Genomic DNA, 21,120 nt, shown 5'->3' with positions numbered 1-21,120 from the left:
CTAAGTAACAATCCGGTCGTCTTCTTGGCATCGTATGACGGGTGCAGGCTTTACAAATTCCGGGAAGGTGCCCCAAGTGTAAAGGTTAAGCGTTTGCTGAAAACTTTCACCAAATCCAGCACTGAGGCCGAGATGTTATTGGGCTGCCCTTGACACGACTGCAGGGGTCCTTTTTGGTCCGAAATGGGGGTCTTGGCAATATAAAAGCCTTTCAGTTATCTCTTAAAAGGTGTAGACAAAGAGTGGCAAACAAAAAGAACGGGAGCCTCCCCTTGCTGTCCCTTCTTTGTGCGTGTTAAACGGGTTGTGAGGCGTCTGGGTACGTGCCTGCGTTTGTTTTTTTGGGTAGTGGTGGTGGACGTTTGCTCAGCAGGCAACCGGCAGCTGGTTCTACGCTCCCAAGTGAAGTAGGTTTGGGTTACCTTGGGCCTCACTAGGCTCCCGCTATTCATGTGAGGAATCTCATTGTTGGCAGGGACATCACTCAAGCTGGTGTTTTAGGGCCAGAAGGAGAGTCCTTGTAGGGTCCGTGTTGAACTGTTCTCTGTGAGTCGTTGCCAGGGACGGGTGGGGCGGGGGGGGGCAGCGTTGACGGCCACTTCGGCGCGAAGATTCGTCAAGTCGGGAAGGGACAGGGTGACGGAGATCTGTCTCCCGAAACCTCCAAAGGGATGTCTTCGAAGGGAGTACCTGCCTTCTCTCTCACCGTGTGGTGTCTGCTCATCGTGGCAGCTGCAGAGTCCTCGGTCTACCAAGAGCCCGAAGATGGTAAGTGTCTGCCCTGGTCGTGCTCCACGTTGTATTTTTACGTGCCGTTATTGTGACTGGTATTTTCTGATGGCTTCAAACGTTGCATGCACCTTCGCAGCATGTACGATATTTGTTTTTCTTTGGAATTTTGTTTATATTCAAAACCGATGCAAACATCTCTCCCGCTGTACTCTCGAGGCTGGACTCCTGCTCGGAAATTAAGACGTTTGACCCGACTTGTTTCTAGGCAGTCCCCGGGAATTGGCAATAAAATTTGAATAATGGCAAGTTGCTCCAGATACTGAGAGCTGTAGGGTCAGCGAGAAGTCAGGTTCCTGCCAGTGAAGTGTGTTTTCTCCAGTGAGAAGTCAGGTTTCTGCCAGTGAAGTGTCTTTTCTCCAGTGAGAAGTCGGTGCTTCATAGCCAACATCATTATAATAAAATTAAGGATTAAAACAATTTATTGCTTTATTAATTATAACAAACTTAAAACATTTTTTTTTAACAATTAAGGTTTTTTTTTTTGATTGGATTTTTTTGATTGTATTGAAGTTTTAACAAAAAACCCTAATTGTTAAAAAAAAAAAAAAATACTTAGAATGTATGTTTAGGATTAAAATATAGATAAAAATGTATGATGGAAGCTATAAATTTAATATAGTCATTAAAATACATATATAGTCAAGCCTAGAAATATAAAATTGTGTTTTCCTAATTTCCTTTTTAATTTCCTTTTTAAATTATTGTGTTATTTATGTGTCATTTGTCTTTAAACGGAAAATAAATCTTACCAAAATATGTACTCTTTTCCTCTAGGGCTGAATGAGACGGTAACTTGTGCGAATGACCAGATGGAACTTATCATACCTGGCGTCTTCTTCCTCACCAAAGTGCCTCCTGTTTCTGTGAGTTATTCCTATTACTGCTCTGAATGTTGTCTGGTCTGACCTGGGATCCCGTACTTCCCAGCTTCCTGACATGTGTACCGACGTCACGCAGGTCTGGGATCTGCACCTGAACGACCCAGAGTGCCGCGGCGTCGAGATCGACGGCAACTACGTGTTCAGAGTCAAGACGAACCTGTCGGATTGCGGCACCATAACGGTAAGGCCAGGTCTATATGCACAGAGATGTACCATGAAAATTACTAGTAAAAGTGGATCGATTCCTGATTAGCGGATCTCATTTTTGTACCTTGCGCCGGTTCCGAAAGAAGAATTATGAAGCATAAAATTGAGAGCAGAGTTCGCCGCATGTTTCCCATGTTTTGATGAAATAAACTGTCTTTCTCAATCAAAATACAGAGATATTACTGGAAAAAATACACCTGTGGCACTGAGGATAGGAAAAAAACATGCCCCCCCCCCCACAATCAGATATGCACTCGACCTTTTTATGCCGCTAATTAACTTGGCTGGGGGGGGGGTTTCTTCTCATGATATGCGTACCCACTTGTTCTAGATTCCCTGTTCATGAAATGCAGATGAGGTCATGTGACCCTCCATCCCCCCACCCCACCATAAGAGCTGTTTCTCCATGAGGAACACCATGTTTTTCAGGTTGATGACAAAGAGCATATTTTTCACCAACCATAAATAAGAGCGTCCAGGTCTCCGCTTTCACTCCTTTCAAAGCAGTGAAGTGGGGGGAGGGGGGCGCTAGATGGCTCACAGCACTAAATTAGCTGGATTTATATGGAAATTATAGCTGTGATTCAGGGGTACTCAATAGGGGTAGCCGTTCTTGGGTGTCCCACTTTGTAGTCCCCTTTTATTTCAATTCCAGCTCACACAGTGACCCCCCCCCCCTTAGACTGCAGGCTCCAGCCAAGGTATAAATCTCTACTTGAAGCCATCATTGAAACTGTTGCTTAGAATGCATAGGGCATTTCTCGTAAATCCAGCAAAAAAGAAAATTAAAGTTGCTTTGTGCCAGACAAAATCTAGCTCCCATCTAGTCTTTACAAGGTTTTTCACATAACCGGAAAGAAAGAAAATGATCTCAGTTTGAAATAAAGGTTGCGAGAAAGAAAAACCACATCTTCAAGCATCCCTTCCACTGTTGCTCTTAGCTCTCCTATTAATCTTTGTGTTTTGTTTGCTAAAGATGTCAGTCTTTTATTTTGACGAGGAGTGTGGTGAAAGAATTCTTACCATTTTCCCTGGATGTTCAGCTCTAAATCACTGTGTAATGAATCCTCATATCAGATTCCTTGTTGTACATTTACCAAAATGTGTACTAATAAACAGAAAGATCTACTTTGCTTTCAGAAGCTGGAGTTTACTTGTCTTGTAATGTTATATCTCAGTACTGTGTGCCTGTGTTTCTGAAGCATAGATGCAATTTAGAAAAGGCTGCTTTGGGGATTTTGCGGCAATAAAAATATATTGGAAAGATCCATCATAAATATTTTGCTCCAGCTACATTTAATTGTGGCCTCAGTCCATTTTCTCTTCTTTGCGGGACAAAATTGATTTTGCTGAGAGGGGAAAAAGTAAAACCATGTATTAATGGAGAAGGTGTAACTGTCTATATATCCCACTGTTCCAGTAAGACATAATAATTGTGTAATTTGATACACTAGTGACGTCTGGCAGAACTGCAGAGGGGGAGTCAATAATCAAGTCATTCAAGTAATGTCTTAGGCACAAGTTGTTCAAGTAATGGGTGAGGAACATCTGTCCATCCATCCATCCATTTTCCGTAATCACTTATCCAGTGCAGGACTTCAATAACCTTGGAGCTTATCCCAGAAAACAGGGCATGAGGTAGTGGAACACCATGGATGGGATGCCAGTATGCACACACACACACACACACACACACACACACAAATTTGCATTCACATTTCTGGGGACCATCCATATATTTCTATGGGAAAAACCCTAATCCCAGCTATGACAACCCTACCCAACCATAACCATACTGTAAATAACCTAACACCTTTGGCATTTTTAGTTTTTGATTGCAGTCACAGGTTTTTGTAAAATTGAGTTACCCCTTGTGAAATAGGTTTATATCAACAGGTTCATATCACATATCCGCACAATGTAATATATAACACACACACACACACACACTAAACTGTGGGAGGAAACTTGTATTAATGCATGTCCAAACTCTTCAGCTAACCTCCATCGGACTAAATTTTTAATTCAACTGTTAGAGATTACGTACAGCTCTAAATTAATAAATATTATAAAGTTAACAGTTAAATGTATTTTTCTTCCTTTAAGACAGCAACCAATTAAATAACCTCACCCTTTATAGAGCCTGTGAGCTTATAAACAGCATGATTATAATTTCCTGAATCCTCCTTCGCTGACTTAATGTAGCAGTTTGTGTAGCTACCTCACTGCACACTTTGGATGTTTGTATATTCACTTGGGGGGTGGGGCAGGGGGGTGCAATAAAATATGTCTTGCCAGCTGAGGGTAATATATCCTTCCCAGCAGCCAGAAGACCTTCTGCCCCAAGTGGACCCGGATTCGATGCTGGTTTAACACTTTTGTTCCCTGGGTTTTTGCTGCAGATCTCACGTGGATGAATTGTTCTTAAATACCAGGAATAAAATAGCAGATTTGTATTGGGCAAGAGCGTAAATCACATTAAAGCTTCTCCCAGGCTGGATGGTGTGTCTTAGATCTGTCTAGAGCAGGCCCAGGCGGTTATGGACTATGGAGGGTCAGTGCCAAGCTTCACCATGTCAGCAGGGTTTCTGTAGCGGCCAATAATGTAATAACTGACAATAAAGTTATCATTTTTCCATCCTTAATGTAAGTTAGTAGTGTAATAATTACCAGTAATGTAATACACATTCTGAATCAAAAACGTAATAACTGTTTGTGGATAATGTAATAAGTTATTGCATTGTTGGCTGGTTATTATATAGCAGCCAATAATGTAACAACTACCATTAATGTGCTAAAAATTACTATGTTATTGGTAATTATTATGTTATTGGCAGTTTTTACATTATTGGCTGCTACAGGGGCCCCTTTTTTCAAGGATTAATTTCATGGAACATAAAAGCTATAGACTTTATTTATTATTATCGTTATTTTTTGCACCATAAAAATATCTCTGTGGGCCGGATATGGAATTCATACCAGCTTTTGTCTAGGCTTGGTCTAAAGTTTAGCATTTACCTCAATTACTGTCCTGTCTGCTGGATGCAGATATGAAAACTGAAATGAGTTTTTTTTTCTTAGGCTTCAGACAACACGCACATCATGTTTATTAACACCATCCGCAATAACGACTCTGATATCATCACGAGAAGCTACGTCAACATCACCTTTGGCTGCCGCTATCCCATAAATTACGTGGTCCAGCAGCCCAATGGGGAAAACATGGTGAAAGTGGATATCAGGTGAGCCAGACTGTTCATTACACAGCTCCGATGTTACAGTATGTAACGATAGCCTAATACGTAACGATAGCCTAATACATAACGATAGCCTAATACGTAACGATAGCCTAATACATAACGATAGCCTAATACGTAACGATAGCCTAATACATAACGATAGCCCAGGCTCAGATTTAGCCAATTAGCTGTTAATCAAATAGTTATGAATAAAAATTAAGCAGATATATGACAAGACTGAAGGCTTTGAAGTTGTCAGTAGTATCGGAGAGTGTTTCTCATTAAGAAGAACGCAAAGATCGTACTTGTGGTCTTGGCAATACTGGTCTTGCTAACTTGCCTCCCTAGAATGAACTTGGGGCGCAATGAATGATGGGATTTGTCTCATTTGGTGAGGATGCAACCGATGCATCTTTGATATCTGGAGCAGGACAAGAACAACATCTGGGGACTTTTACTGTCCTCTGTATAACTGTTATTGAGTATTGGAACAGGAACATTGAGTATTGGAACATCTGCAATAGAAGACAATGTAAAATGGGTACATGAGAACACAAGTGCGGTCAACTATGCATGTTGAGAAACACCCAAAGTGTTTGTTCCTCTGATAGTGTCATGTAACGCCTGACTCTTCAGGACAATCACTCTGAGCACAGAGGATGGAAACTTTTCTGTGGCCCTGATGCTGTACAAAGATGAGAACTTCGAGGACAAGTGGACCACCGTTCCTTTCCTGACACTGGAGGACATCATATACGTAAAGGTCTTCATGGTAAGCTAGAGGCAGCTCGGGTCGGGTTCTTGGTCGTTCTGAAAACCTGCCATGTTCTGCTGGACCTCCCCCCCCCCCAGCCCAGCACCAAGATCATATCCTGGGCAGCAATGGGAGATGGGTCTGGTGGAAGGGAGTTCGACATTAAACGCGTGGTTATGAAAATAAGTGAAATGATGCTCGCCATTTCCGCAAGTACAGGTACACTGGAGTTTCTGCATATCTGCATAAGCCCATCATGTTGAGACACACACACAAATATACAGTTAAAAGTGAACATTGGGGGCCAAGCTCAGGAACAGCCTTTTATTCTGCTCTTCTGGGTCATTCCTTGGGGGTAAAGGGCTTTGTTGAAGGACACAACAGAGATGTTGCTACTCTGCCGAGGATGGGATTGAAATTGCTGAACCTCTAACCCGCTGGGTAGTTGGTGATAAGCTCAGTGGCTGAGGGTGCCATCTAGCAGGCTGGCTGGGGATCATGTGTTTCTAACATTCAAGTCCACCCCCTTACCCAACAACATCTTCTGCAATGTGTATTTTTCGCACAAGCTCACCCTTCACTAAATCAATATGATTGATGTGCTGTTCGATGCATGTCAGCAGTCTTGCCTCGGGGATTTGTGACCGACACAGAAACGTTTGTCTTTCAGATACCTGCTCATCTCACGCTGAGGTTAGAGAGATGCTGGGCTACTCCGACCAACGATCCATCCAGCGACGTGGAGTACATCTTCATCAGGGATAGGTCTGTCATGAGTCTACCTTGATGATCTGAGCAGTCTACATCAATGCTCCTCTGCATTTATTTCACCCTTGAATCCCTTCTTCTCACTTAAAAATCCAGAACTTACTAAAAGCTATAATTATTATGACTGCACCCTGGTTTACGATTAATGGCTACCAAATGGATCTTTTGATCTTTCTGATATATTATAGGTGCAGGTGACATTCTTTTGCGTAATCAATGATTCTATAAATCCATCTCCCACCACTCATCCACGTCAGGGTCACTGAGTGCAGGGGGGGATTTATTGTGTGTGGGGCCCCACTCAAAAAGTCACCCCTTCAGTGCAGTGACTATTTGTGGCCAACAGGGGGCAAGTGTGTGGTTTGAGTTGTTGTAAACACTGTAGCTGAGCAAGGGGGACTGGAGTCTATCCCAGACAGCATAGGGCACAAGGCTGGGATGTATGCCAGTTAGTTTATGCTTTATGGTGTGCGGGAAGGAGCTGGAACACCCAGAGGAAACCTATGCAACAACAATAAAGAGATCATGCAGATGCAACAGAGGTGGGATTCGAACACCAAACCCTGGTGGTGTCAACAGCACCTTCACAGAGCCACCAAGCTATTCATAAACAATATCTGAAAAAAAAGAATTTTATTGTTGTTAATTAAATAACAATGTTGTTGCATTGAATTGAATACATAATATAAATGAAGTGTCATATTTTTATGAGTAGTAGTCTGTACCAACTAAACAGGCCTGGAGTTTATTCATCATTTGAGTATAAAATCAACGCACAGAAGCGCCTCAGTTTTAAAATTTAGGTTAAGCAAGTCTGTCCTCCCACGCTTCCTGGCTCCTTGCCAAGTGCCACATTCACTAAGCAAGACTTTGTTTTGTCACATGACCGCACACCGCATGCTCACAGCAGTACGTCAAAATTCAGACGGGTAAAATGATGCCGGAAGAATGGAAACGTCAAGTGCGGAGCCGCGGAGAGAATCGATAGCAAAACAGCCCTGTCAGCTGACGCCGAGTCCAGAGCCGTTTACGCTGCACGTCCACAGCTGTGCCCGCCTTAGATACACACAAGTATTTATTTCCGTTAGCAACCATGTAGCTGTGAAGAGCAGCAGGCTGTGTTTACAGTGTCTAGAATACCTTCACCCGTTACGGGTTTGAAATATGAGTCACCCTACTGATATTTTAATTATTATTTTAATTTTAATAATTAGTTCCTAATGAGTCCATTACAGAAAAAAAATCCGTAATGGATAAATAAGTGATATTTTTCTGTAAAAACGAGTGGTACATTAACAGTGATCTCAGGTGTTTATCAAACTGTTTTTCAGTTAATTATATGATAATGAAGCATGTGTCTATAAGAAAAATCATAATTAAGGGCCTGTTGATGTCATAGCGGGAGGAACAGACCCCCTGGAAAATGTTCATCTGTGTTTATGTAAGAACATAGGAAATTTACAAACGAGAGGAGGCCATTCGGCCCATCAACTCGTTTGTGGAGAACTTAACTAATAGCTCAGAGTTGTTAAAATCCTATCTAGCTCTGATTTAAAGGAACCCAGGGTTTTAGCTTGCACTACACTAGCAGGAAGACTATTCTATACTCTAACTACATGCTGTGTAAAGAAGTGCTTCCTCAAATTCATTTTAAAATGTTCTCCCTCTAATTTCCACTTATGGCCATGAGTTCGAGTATTTAAACTAATATTAAAGTAGCCATTTGGCTGAACAGCATCCAGAGGTTAGCTCAGCTAACCTCTCCTCATAAGACATTCCTCTAAGAGCAGGAATCATTCTTGTAGCCCTATGTTGCACCCTTTCCAAGGCAGCAATGTCCTTCTTAAGGTATGGTGACCAAACTTGCACACAACATTCTAGGTGGGGTCTTACCAAGGAATTATATAATCGTAGGATGACTTCCTTTGACTTAAACTCCACACACCTAGAGATGTAACCCAACATCCTATTGGCTTTTTTTATTGCTTCCCCACACTGGCGAGAGTGGGACATGGAAGCATCAACATACATACCGAGATCTTTCTCATAATCAGCTACTTTTATTTCAGTGGAACCCATAAAATATCTGTACTTTATGTGAAGCACCCCAGTGCAGTAAAATTGATAGATGGTCTCCAAGTTCACAAGGATCAGAGCAGGAGGAACAAAAAAGAACAAAAAAACAGGGATAACAGGGGATGAAAGCACTGTCCGCCACTCCATTTCCCAGCTGCCCCGTGATTGCAAACGAGCAGACTCTGACAGTCCTGAGGAACGGTCGAGGGCCAGAGGCCCTCTTCCACATCCAGATGTTCAAGTTTGTGGGCAACACGTACAAGGACGTCTTCCTGCACTGCAACGTGCAGATCTGCCACAACACAGCCGGAGCCTGCCAGCCCGTGAGTGATCGACGAAGCCTAACAGGATGGAGAGCCTGTATTTCTCCTGTTTTATTTCTGCTCTTATTCAATACAGCTTTGAAGTTTATTTGAAAGAGGAGCAGCATATGACATTGTTACCATGGCTGCAGTTACTTGTTACCGGGGGTGTGGCTTGCTGCTCAAAGCTGGTTCCTGGAAGCTTGTTCCTTTAAAGCTTGTTCCTGGAAGGCCGGTGTCAAAGTTCTGGCTTTTGTAGCAGCTGAAATCTCATTTAATCAGGCTTGGCAGAGCTAATTAGGCAAATTAACTGCGCCATTCAAAAACTGAATGGGTTGGATTAGGATCAGGGCTAATTTATCATGTTTTGTTTGTTTCCCAGATGATAACCTAGAGCAAATGCAAGCTGTGTTACTCAAAAAAAAAAATGCACGATTTCAAAATTTCTGTCAGTGAACATGATAATGAGTAATTAAAGTAGGAAGGTTTTTAAAGAGATATTCGTCATAAATGGAGATTAAGTTTACCACCTCTAGAAAGATATGTATTTTAATCAAGATTAATTAATTAAAAATTGAATAGATTAAAATCTTGATGTGTACACTTAAAAAAAAACATGCAACCCCAAATTTTGATTTCAACAGAACTGTTCTGGGGAAGGTGCGATGGCCCGGGCAAGGAGAGACCTCACAATGTCTCACACGGTGTCTTACGGACCAATCAGAAGGCTGATGGACAACAGGAACAAGGCAAGCTTCAGTAAGTGCCTTTATTAAGCAGAAAGGATCTAAATGACGACTTGTCCTCATAATCACCATGCAGGCTAATACAATGGGCCGGACAATCCCGGTCTCTATTCTCCTCTGTACCACAGATGCTGGTGGCCTGCCCCCTGTGGAGACCTTTGTCCTCGGGGGTTTGCTGTTCATCCTGCTCCTCATCACGGCAGTCTTCGGGAAGCTTTGGCTCCGGACCAGGTGGTCCTATCCCACCCAGGAAGCACAGCTTACCTTGTCTAACGTCCATCACCTATCCGAGGTGGCTTCCTGATGTTTACCTGGTCCACACGAGCTCCTACAGAGTCACACATTTCCTCTACACCAAACAAAACTTCCAGATTATGACCCTTGTTGCCCTTGCACATTTCTGTACAGTGGATTATATTAATCAGACTAATTAACACCACGAACAAGGCTGGGATGATGTTTAGGATTAAAACTGGAGTAGAATGTAAATGTATGTTGCCTGGTTTTCTTTTGCTTTTCAGGTGTTTCATTTTTTTTCCCTTCAAATATTGTTTTGAAATCAATATATATTTTATAGATCAGATGTCACCGGACAAAGTATGTTTTATTTTAGATTTCACAAAAAATAAATAAATAAATAAATAAATAATGGAATGAAAAATTTAAATAAAGGTGTAAGGGACTAGCCATAAGGTTCATCAGGTTTAAATTTTGTGTTTCAAGAATGTCATTATGTAATAAAAATATTTCTGTCACCAGATTTACGCTTGAGTCCAAAATTCACATTATGGACGTTTCGTTTAATTTAAAAGATACGAAAATTGCCATATTTTGAAGGAATGTACTGTATACATCTCGCATACAAATATGTTGTTACATTCACCGAAAAATATTGCTAGTATCAAGAGAGCAAATATGAAAATACAAAAGCACATTAACGCTTAATGTAATGACGAATCAGAACATAATGTTCCTTAATGTAGAAAATGTCCCCATTGAACTGTCGATGTACCAAGCCGCTTGTCTGCATTTATTAATCATGTGGGAAATTAAAATGAGATGTCTCCAAGGACAAACTTTCGAAGATACATTAAAAGTTGGAGTTCCGCAGTATCTGGGGAACTGAATACACCACTTATATTAAGGTACAGAACGAATGAACAGAAATGAACTTTATTATTATTTTTGTTATTATTATTATCATCATCATCATCATCGTATTATGATTATTATTATTATATGCAGTGTATAGACAATTAATGTAATTGTAGGTGGCTTTTTTATACAAAGAATGAAAATGAATGAATAAATGCTGCTTTGTTTCTCAATCTGGAGATCAGTCTGGTAACCCTGTGCGTAATGACGGCACACACTGGCGTCCCAGACAGTGAACAACACGCACTAAGTATAGATCGGCGAAAGTGCTAGCTTTGAAACAAAATAAAGTAGCATATAACTGATAAGTATATGTAGTAATAATAATAGCAAATAACAGTGGAGTTACAGCAAAGATCTGGTTGATCGTATTGACTCGGTAAGTGAGTTTCGAGTTTGATTTTGTTCGCATGTATGGGGTCGGAGATTAGTTTGTTAGTTTCCATACTGTACCAGGATAAGAAGAGTCCTAACTTTACTGACAGCGTAAGAAATTGGTCTGGCTGACTAACCGGCAGACTATAAGCACAGGATCTCTGTATTCATTACGTATTACCGTTTCTGGAGAATTGCAGACGTGCGATCCGTATTTCGGGCTGCCTTCATGCCTTGTCGAGGAAGGCCGGAGTTTGTTATGCGGATCCCGGCCGGGAAATGCCCAGTCCGCGGAGCACGTCTGGAAACTTTGTTCATTGCTAAATATTCAGTGGATTTGCAAGTCACCATCGCACCGCACACTTAGCATTTACAAGCAAAATCGCCGGCTGTGTGCTGCACACTTTCCGGTTTTAACAAAACCCTAAGGTTGCCAGTTCGCCAGTTATCCATCCTGGCATGAATCCGGCCTTTTGTTACGTCTGCTAGCTTCCCTTAAAAATATAAGAAAAAGTATGTTTTAGTGCTGCTCGTTTTACCTTTTGTATCAAAGTTTACAAAACCTGAAATCAGTGTTTTTGTGTGTGTGTATGTGTGTCTGTGTGTGTAGTTGGTCACCCGCAGCCAGGGCGGTGTCTGCACAGCATGCAATAGTTGCATCAGGACGGGCTTCCCCCTGCTATCTCTGTCCCTGTCAATTAGAGCCTGGAGCAGGTCTGATTTCCAAGAGACGATTTCCTTGAATGCACAGGCACATTTTGCCCGCAAACTCATTATCTGACGTCGACATGCTGTGCAAAACATTAGTTTCAGCATAGAATACATATTGAGTTACCCTGGGGCGATTTTCTCTAATATCTGCCAAGGCTTCCTTTCTCCTTTTTTTCCCCCAAGACAGTGATTAAAACACACACATGCGTAAACTGCAATGTGTTGCTCCTAAACTTTAAAAAAAAAAAAAAACTTTTATGTTTATACGAAAACAGTGTAACAAACCCAGATATGTATTTTATATGCAATTCAGTGTGTTTACATGAAACACAATTCAGTAATTATCGGAACTTGAATTTCGTATTTAATGAAGTTGCTACGGATAAACATTGGCCTACAGGGGCAGGGAAAATTATCCCGTGTATTAGAAGAAAGCAGAAATCAAGGAACGACTAACGGTAGGGATTTGGCATTTAAATGCAGAATTATAATTTGACTATTTGTTGTAGTTTTAGGTAACCAGCATCCGCTCATCATCATGCCACTGACGTACCTGCCAAGGTAAACCAAGTCTGCTGGCACAAGCCAACACCGGACTAAGCTACTTTAATGTTGGAATGAGCTTTGTCCCTTTACATATCCAGACGCTTCTTTAAATGACCAGTACATTGCAAAACGCATTTTAATCTAAAAGGTAAAGTTACTATGATGATAGTTGCGGCAATGTGAATTTTAGCAACATTGTATTAGACGCAAAGGTTACTTTAATGAGCCCTCTGTAATTAATGCATTGTTAATATTTCTCGACATTAAATAAGTTGATTTTCTAGATATTTTAAAGAGTCTTTAAAGACGAGAGGGAGTCTGTGTACTGTGCCTTTAAATTGTGTTTATGACTTTGTCTTACTGGTGGAGCGTCTGTCAAGTGTCAGTCGGTGCAGTTTAGAAGCCTCCAAACCTGTGGGTGACCTCTCAGAGAATAACAAGAGGTTTCTAAACAGCCCCCGCCATGCTAAAAATAGACCTCTACTGGATTTGTTTCGAAACAAGTAACTACCAAGGATGTCTTGATGAAGGCCTTTGCGTTGTTAGGAGTGATCGTCCGCCTTTGCTAGTTGTACATTTAGTAATATAATTTTTTTGTAGCCATAGATGCGTAGTAAATAATTGCCTTTTTAAAATCATTGTTTTATGTTGGTGTGCGTTCAACAAATACTGTAGGTGGTAGGTATTGTGAAAATGGTGCGTTTCTCAGATGTCGCTGCTGAGGAGAATGTAAAGCTATAAATACTTAAGGTAAATAACTAATAATAGGACCAGTTAATCCAGAGCTATAGTTCAGAACAGATACACAGGCCTACAGCAGAGGAGTAAAATACACCTCCTGTAGTATGCAGGCCTCCTCTTCAGGGCCAAGAAGAAACTATGTGGAAAGTATATGACTCAGATGCCTTTGTTAGGCGCGTGGATCAGAATGTAAACTTCAGCCTGAGATGTGTTTATAATACAGGCTTCGTGTGATGCAGTAAGGGCAACTGGTAAATATCTACCTGCATTCGAGTGAAAGTGTTGTTTGTCCTCTGCTTTAAATGTGGACAAAGTTTTTGTGTATTTTTTTCCTTAATTTAAGTTTTATTATTTATTTATTTATTAAATGATGGCGTGTAATAAGATTTTATGGGTGGTGTGGGGGGTTTGGAAAGGGCTGTTTGCCTTTTGTTGCATTTCCTGAACTGGCGGTAGACATGAATATATCACATTGTATCATAAGAGAAGTGATTTGTTGAAGGCGTCACACGTTTGGCTATATATGCAGCGCAAAGCGTACTAACCTTGTCTGTCCCTTGCCACTGTCACATGATGTCCTCTGTCACACTGACAGAACATTCAGTTGGATCGAAATCTACCCAATATTAGAATTTAGGCAAACATTGAACGTTATTTTTCATTTCAGAGAAAGATTGAAAGGTATGATTTCATTGACTTGCTTAAAGAGTTTAACAAAAACATGATTGGCAAACAAATATCATGTGTTGTAATATGCGATTCTTAGGGTTTAATGAAAGTTAATATGTGTTTTGAACATGTTTAATGATTTTGATAAGTCCTTTTCTTCAGTGACCACACAGAGCTGTTATTTAAAACCTTTTAATTGGATGAAATAAGCAACTTTACATGGCATAGAACTGCCCCAATTCCAAGTCAGAAACACATGTGTGTTAGTGCAAAACAGTATTGCATAATATCATGGGGTGTATATTTTATAAATGGGTAGCCAATAAACTGGTCATACTAGGTGACATTTGATAGTGGCTGTTATGGAGATACTTAATCTTCTTGCCGGGTTCATAAGCCCCAAGTTGCAAAACGTCCAATGTCTAAAAAAAGGTAACATATTTAAGAAGAGGACATATTTCTTAATGAAGCCGTTATGCTGTTTACTCGGTGCCACTTTGCGAATTCTGCACCTCGCGTTCGTCTCTGCAATCTGAAGCATGTCTGGCGATGATGCTTAAAAATTTGTCAACATATCACACGTCTGAAAGACAGGAAGCCAAGCTGTGTTTTCCCAACACACCAAGTACAGTCAATAGGGGGCGGCATGGTGGTGCAGTGGTTAGCACTGTTGCCTCACACCTCTGGGACCCGGGTTCGAGTCTCCGCCTGGGTCACATGTGTGTGGAGTTTGCATGTTCTCCCCATGTTGTTGTGGGGTTTCCTCTGGGTACTCCGGTTTCCCCCCACAGTCCAAAAACATACTGAGGTTAATTGGAATTGCTAAATTACCCGTAGGTGTGCATGTGTGAGTGAATGTTGTGTGAGTGTGACCTGCGATGGGCTGGCGCCCCATCCAGGGTTGTTCCCTGCCTCGTGCCCATTGCTTCCAGGATAGGCTCCGGACCCCCCGCGGATAGATGGAGGGGTAGTACAGTAAATAAAAGAACAGGGTCTTTCTTCCGGACTTTTCTCTCAGATTTATCCTCTTGATTTTTTTCACAGAGCCTAAAATGGAGGAAGAGCACAGGCACTGCGTTAACTGCGTAAACCGGAGGTGCATGGTCAGGCCGGAGCCTGGGGTCTCCTGCGACCTGGTCGGTTGCTCCCTGGTGTGCGGCGCAGTCTTCCACTCGTGTAAAGCTGGCGAGCACCGCCTGCTCTGTCCACGTGAAAGAGTGCCATGTGTGAACAGTGACTTCGGGTGCCCCTTCACCGTCCCCCGGCACAAAATCGCCGCCCACCTCAAAGTGTGCCCGGCGAGCGTGGTGTGCTGCACCATGGAGTGGAACCGCTGGCCTGTCAGCTACGCCGACCGCAAGTCCTATGAGAACCTGAGCAAGGATATCGACGTGGTGGAGCAGCTTGACATGGCCTTGGCCCTGCAGGATCAGCGGATGCTGTTGGAGTCGCTCAAAGTAGCATCCATGGCGTCCAAGAATGTCAACAAAAGGGCCACCTTGGGTGAGGAGGTAGCTGTAGTGTCAGCACTTCCAGACGCTAAAATAGCTAATGGAATCGTTGGTGTAGATGAGGAGTCTTACAGTGAGCTCTATCAAGCTACGGTAGAAACCAGCAGAAGTCTAGTGGCAGCTTTAGATATCCTCAGTAACACAACCAAGGAATTGGACTTGGTCAATGGAAACATAACAGAGAAAAAGTCAGAGAGAACTGAGGCAGGCAGCGAGGGAAGCAGAGAGGAAGACTTGGACCTGGAGTATGCAGATAGGCAGGAATGTGACACGGAGTCTGATTGTGAGCTTGGAGCAGTAGGGGGAACTGATTGTGAATTTCCAGTAGGTGTCTTGAGTGATGGGAACAAGTGGATGGAACAGAATGGATTTGTAGAAGTTTTAGAGGATAGGTTGGAGGAGGATGGAATGACGGAGTTTGACAGGAGACTGCCGCGCAATGGTTTCCACCCTGTATGGGGTCAACAGATCAAGCCGGGTTGGGATGAGATGGACTTTGATGCGGCTGAGTTCAGACAGCCTGAGATGGACTCTTTCGAAATCGGTCAGCCTGAAAATGACCTGGAGGTGCCTTACCATTCCATATCTTTCGAAGCCCAGGAACTGCCAGGTTCTCAGCCTCCAGCACTGGCGCTACCACTGGCGCTACCACTTCCAATTGAGTTTCCTGACCTGGTGCATGGAGATGCTCTGCAGCACCTACCTGTTGTCTTTGAGGACAGATGGTTGGCGCGCAAGATGCATAACCTGCAGGTGCTCAGGGGCATGAGCATATGCACGCTAAACGGTCGTCGGGCTTTCTTCACTGACGCCTGCCCCTTCCGTGTGAAGAAGGAAGACAAATCGGTGGATACCTCTGATCTGGAAGTGACCGACGACCCAATGGGTCTCCACGGAATTGACGTCATTACCGCGGCCTTGCTCTTCTGCCTGGGAGACTCCCCTGGAGGCCGAGGGATCTCAGACAGCCGATTCGTTGACGGCTGCCGCATCGACTTGGGCACTCAGACCTTCTCCTTCCCTTCCGCCATATTGGCGACCAAGACCATGGTTGGCGATATAGCATCAGCTCCCGCCTGCGACCACGCCAACCCACAGCTCTCCAACCCAAGCCCCTTCCACACTCTCCGGCTGGACCTGGTCCTCGAGTGCGTGGCTCGCTACCAGACCAAACAGCGCTCCATGTTTACCTTCGTGTGCGGCCAGCTATTCCGCCGAGACGAGTTCTCCTCCCACTTCAAAAACGTTCATGGGGACATTCATGCAGGCCTCAACGGCTGGATGGAGCATCGCTGTCCCCTAGCCTGCTATGGCTGCACCTACTCCCAGAGGCGGTTCTGCCCGTCTGTGCAGGGTTTCCGGGTCATCCACGACCGCCACCTGAGGTCCTTTGGGGTTCAGCCCAGCGTTCCTACACCGGCCGCCAGACCCCTCTCAGACAGGATGTGTGCATTTGTGTCTCAGTGGGACTGTCTGAGTAGCCTTCCCTTTGAGGTTCTGCAGCACATCGCCTCCTTCCTGGATGGCTTTAGCCTGTGCCAGTTCTCCAGAGTTTCACACCTGATGAGGGATGTCTGTGCCAGCCTCCTGCTGGTGCGTGGGATGGTCGTGCTGCTTTGGGAGAAGACACTCCAGCCTAATGGGTCATTGTCATGGCAGATAAAGGACAAGGTTTGCGACCTTCTGGTTTATATTGCAAAATCTCAATAAAATCCTTGGCACTTGTTAATAAAAATCTGATTTTGTGAAATGATGCTACTTCGATGCAATTCTTCATGTCACATTTCAGAAAAGTCATCTGAGTATTTATATACGCTAGTTTGCTATGTATATACTCTAGTTATAAGAGGAATTTTGGAATGAACTGCAAACAGTTTAAATAAGATGGTCTGCAGGTCTCTTCAGCTGTTATGACGTGCAGAGCTCTGACCAATCAATGATGCCTTCGGTTGTCCCGCCCCCTACCCCAGGTGTGGCAGTTCAGCACAGCCTTCGGCACTGTGGACGAGTGGAAGTTCGCCAACATCGCCAGCATGGCCGACCACCTGAAAGAGTGCAAGTTCAACACCGTGGAGCGACGTGAGGAGGCCGTCCCCCTACCGTGCATGTGCTACACTAGAGAGCTCACCAGGGAAGGCCGGTCGTTGCGTTCTGTCCTCAAGCCTCTACTATGAAATGGATCTCCATAAATCTCAATCGTAGCGCAATACTCAACCAGTTTACTGCAGGTTACTTTTACATTAAGAACTTATCACTATGTAAATATACATTTTCTATGTTAATGTATTTTATTTTATAAATTCAATTACTGTGATATAAGAATTGAAAAGCAGAGCCTTAACGAAGTAACACTTAACTTGCTGGACATAAATTTCTATTGGTCGAATTGTATGCTGAGTTTTTATTGGTTGAATGTACTGCAAGGTTGTTATTGGTTTATTTATATAAAAACTTTGCACGGTTTGATTCATAACGGGTGCCCTTTTTTGGCAATAAAAACTTGAGAAATTGTGTACATTTTAGGAGGAAACTCAAGGATCTATGTATTTACTGACCAAACTTACACTAAGTAATCTATTTCTCCTTTTCTCATGAATGGAAACTATGCATATAATCAATTTACTTTAAGTACCTCTTAGGGTGTTGATTCAAATGCTGGAAATGGGGTATAATCTAACTGAATAATTGTAAAAAGACATTTTGACGAAAAATGTTTTTCTTCATGATAAAAGTAAGGATTATACTGTATTAAGATAGAACCTTTTATATAATTTAAATAGGTTAATGCATTTTAAAATGCAGACACTACATCTGTGTCTGTGTAACTAAAAAGTAAAAAACACACACAGTACTACAACGTGTCACCTTGCACTTTACTCTTGAGTATTCAGCTTGTTTTTTTTTCTACAGAGAGGAAAGTCAGTGTTTCACTTAACCCCAAAACCAATTTTTTTATTATTAATTCTCAGTAGCATTGATTATGTTTACAGGATTTGCAGACTATTTTTTATTATAAAATGTTGGCAGATCTGTCAACGTTGCCAGAATAACTTTACTCTCTCAAATGTTTTTTATACAGATGAAATAGTTTTTACTGTAAAAGGTATTGTTTTTTTTCTATTTTTTTTTTTTTTAAGATTTTAACTTTGTGCATGAGAGGATGAGAAGAATTAAATGCATGTGAATAATTTTCTAGTATCCAGAACAGGGGGGTCCTTTTTATTTTGGAGTTAATTACCTCTAACAGCCTTACAGACCTTCTGGTAAAGCGATGCTGGCTGATTGTAATACGGGTCATTAGAAAAGACACATGAACAGTGGGTGTAACTTGAATCAATCACTGTAGTTTAATTGTAATTAAATGAATGTTAAAAGTGCATTTTTCTCCCCGTTTTCCCCGTTTTCTATTTTCACGGTCGATATTTTTAGCTTGCTGTTGTGTGCTCTCTAGAATTGCCGAGTGGAAATTGGATTGATCATACCAAGCTGTGTCTCCATTAAATTCATTTCCTCCCTTCCTATCCTCCCTTTATTCACAATTTAGTTTTTTTTCTGTATCCAAAATGTATGTTTACAAGTATGCTGGCTTTCATTTTGATAAGAAACTGTATAGAGACAGCAGGTACGGTTGCGAGAACGGATGGCATATGCCCACCAAGTATTATCTAGTGTTTTGTGTGTGAAGTGTTTTTTTATTATTTGTTTGCAAGATAGGAGTGCATATTAATGTTTTAATTTATAACCAAAACTTTCTTCTTGGTGTGCTTTGTCTTTCCATAACCGTTTATGTGTGATTTTGCTTCAGTTTACAAGGCAGAAAGTGCATGTCAGACTTGACGCTGTGTAGCTCCCGTGATCTCAGTGTCATTGAAGTTGTTTTCCAAACGGAAATTACAGTTACTGAGGTCATGTTTTGGCTATGGAAACTTACTACGTTTCCCAGTTATAGAAAGGCTATATTTTATGCCGAGTAGATAATGTGTTAGGACGGAACTAAGAACATAGCTTAATCGCAGTTAATAATAAACTAAAAATGTTGCTTACCGACCTCAGTGCTGAAAATCAGTATTGTGAAGTCAACAGAATGTTTGTCACAGTATTTATAGCCTTTATAAGTTTTATTTTTGCCTTTTCCTACATAGCTAAACTTGATCATTTGTATTTTTTCACTATTAACACTAATATTTTGTTTGCTTATTATAATTTTTATTATCATAAATGTGTGTTGCTGTTGGTCATCATCACACGATAGTTCTCTGATAGCAGGTATCCCTGCAGTTGTAGCAGTAAGAGAGCATCAATCACGGGGTATCGTTGTGGTAGGTGTAACTTACATTTTGTTTGACTCTGTGGCAACTATTTGAACAGGCGCGCATTGAGCGGATCCATGCAGTATTTTAACCCCGGGATTCCCTAATTGATGACTGACGTATTGTCTTATGTGCCATACAGTGCATAACATGTTTGATTATAAATAAAATCTTCTTACCAACCCGTGGAATATGCTGCAGTATACTCATTTCTCTTACGCAAACATTTAAATTGTCTAATTAAACCAGACAGCAAGTGTTATCCTTCGTAATGGAAAGCCTGAAGTATTACTTGAGTCTAGCGAAAGCTGGAAACGTGATGTGCGTCGTTTTGCCTAAACTATACTCAGTTCGTCTGTAAGCAACGTCCTGTACTGTATATGTAAAGGTAACTGAACTGCATGGTTCCTGATCATAGAAGAGCCATACAATGAGCTATTTCCGATTTTTGGAAAATCAGTGGGCTGTAAAACATAGGTGTTTGTGTTTTTTCTGCGCTCAGTGTTATCCCTGCCATTTGTTCTTGATTATTCCGATTATATCACGCTTACTCTAATTAGCGCCTTATTTTTTCCAGTATTTTCTCATTAATATTTAAATCTGTGAAAAGTGAGTTTTAATAGTTAAATACGTTCCCTTTGCCCCCTTTAAACTTATGGTTAGGATCCACGCGACTTCTTAATGCAACAGTTGTGCGGTTTGCGCATCTGTACTACAGTAACCTCACACATCAAAGTCTCTATTTTCAATATCCATCTCATAAAATGTTCGTATGAGTGTGCGTTTAAGCGCAATTATGTATGTGTATAAGCATATTGTGCGTGGGTGAAATTCGTCTTTCTTTAATTAATGTAAATGAAAGTCACCATAAGATGGCGATATAGCAATGCATAAACAGTATTTTGGATCCTCTTATGTAGGAATTAACGTGAGTTGCTGTGGCACATTGTTATAAAAAGGAGGCGATGCTGGGATTCGTCTCCTCACGCAGGTTTGCCAACTCTGGTTAGCTGGGTGGAGTGAGATTTTCAATTCGAGACAATCTGCACGCACATGCGCACGAATTTACGAATTTTATATATGTAACAGTTTAATTACCTTGCAAATATTCGGTTTTGCAAACTACCTCGGTACTTTTATATATCTAATTTTAGGTTTATCGTGGAATTATATAGATTTGCCGTAAGATTTCTTGCGTGATCGAGTCTGAAAGCGTGTTGGAAGATGGAATGGATTGCTCGAAGATGGAATGGATTGATGCATTATTTACAAAACCTTCTTGAAGTCATTTGTCTACCCACCGATCCACCTATTTTCTGTAGCTGCTTATCCAGGAC

The 21,120-nt window shown here is 41.8% G+C and overlaps 2 protein-coding genes across 3 annotated transcripts; both read left to right on the top strand.

The window, feature by feature from the left end:
- Window positions 1-602: 602 nt before the first annotated feature.
- Window positions 603-10,918, top strand: si:dkeyp-110a12.4 (pancreatic secretory granule membrane major glycoprotein GP2). Its single transcript, XM_048975707.1, has 9 exons — window positions 603-768; window positions 1,567-1,655; window positions 1,750-1,854; window positions 4,962-5,122; window positions 5,756-5,891; window positions 6,544-6,638; window positions 8,872-9,040; window positions 9,664-9,778; window positions 9,894-10,918. The coding sequence occupies exons 1-9, from the start codon at window positions 672-674 to the stop codon at window positions 10,067-10,069; spliced, it is 1,143 nt and encodes a 380-aa protein (XP_048831664.1). The 5' UTR covers window positions 603-671; the 3' UTR covers window positions 10,070-10,918.
- A 95-nt stretch (window positions 10,919-11,013) lies between these two features.
- Window positions 11,014-19,974, top strand: fbxo30a (F-box protein 30a). 2 transcript variants are annotated; one of them, XM_048975386.1, is made up of 4 exons: window positions 11,014-11,299; window positions 12,516-12,567; window positions 15,007-17,144; window positions 17,444-19,974. In XM_048975386.1, the coding sequence occupies exons 3-4, from the start codon at window positions 15,015-15,017 to the stop codon at window positions 17,645-17,647; spliced, it is 2,334 nt and encodes a 777-aa protein (XP_048831343.1). In that variant the 5' UTR covers window positions 11,014-11,299; window positions 12,516-12,567; window positions 15,007-15,014; the 3' UTR covers window positions 17,648-19,974. The 2 variants fall into 2 exon arrangements, with proteins under 2 accessions (XP_048831343.1, XP_048831342.1); XM_048975385.1 differs by lacking the exon at window positions 12,516-12,567 and having other exon boundaries at window positions 11,015-11,299.
- Window positions 19,975-21,120: the final 1,146 nt, after the last annotated feature.

Source organism: Brienomyrus brachyistius, chromosome 14 (assembly GCF_023856365.1).
Source record: "Brienomyrus brachyistius isolate T26 chromosome 14, BBRACH_0.4, whole genome shotgun sequence".
Taxonomy (NCBI): domain Eukaryota; kingdom Metazoa; phylum Chordata; class Actinopteri; order Osteoglossiformes; family Mormyridae; genus Brienomyrus; species Brienomyrus brachyistius.
Note: the sequence above shows the minus strand (reverse complement) of the source record. Positions and strands in the feature narration are given on the sequence as shown.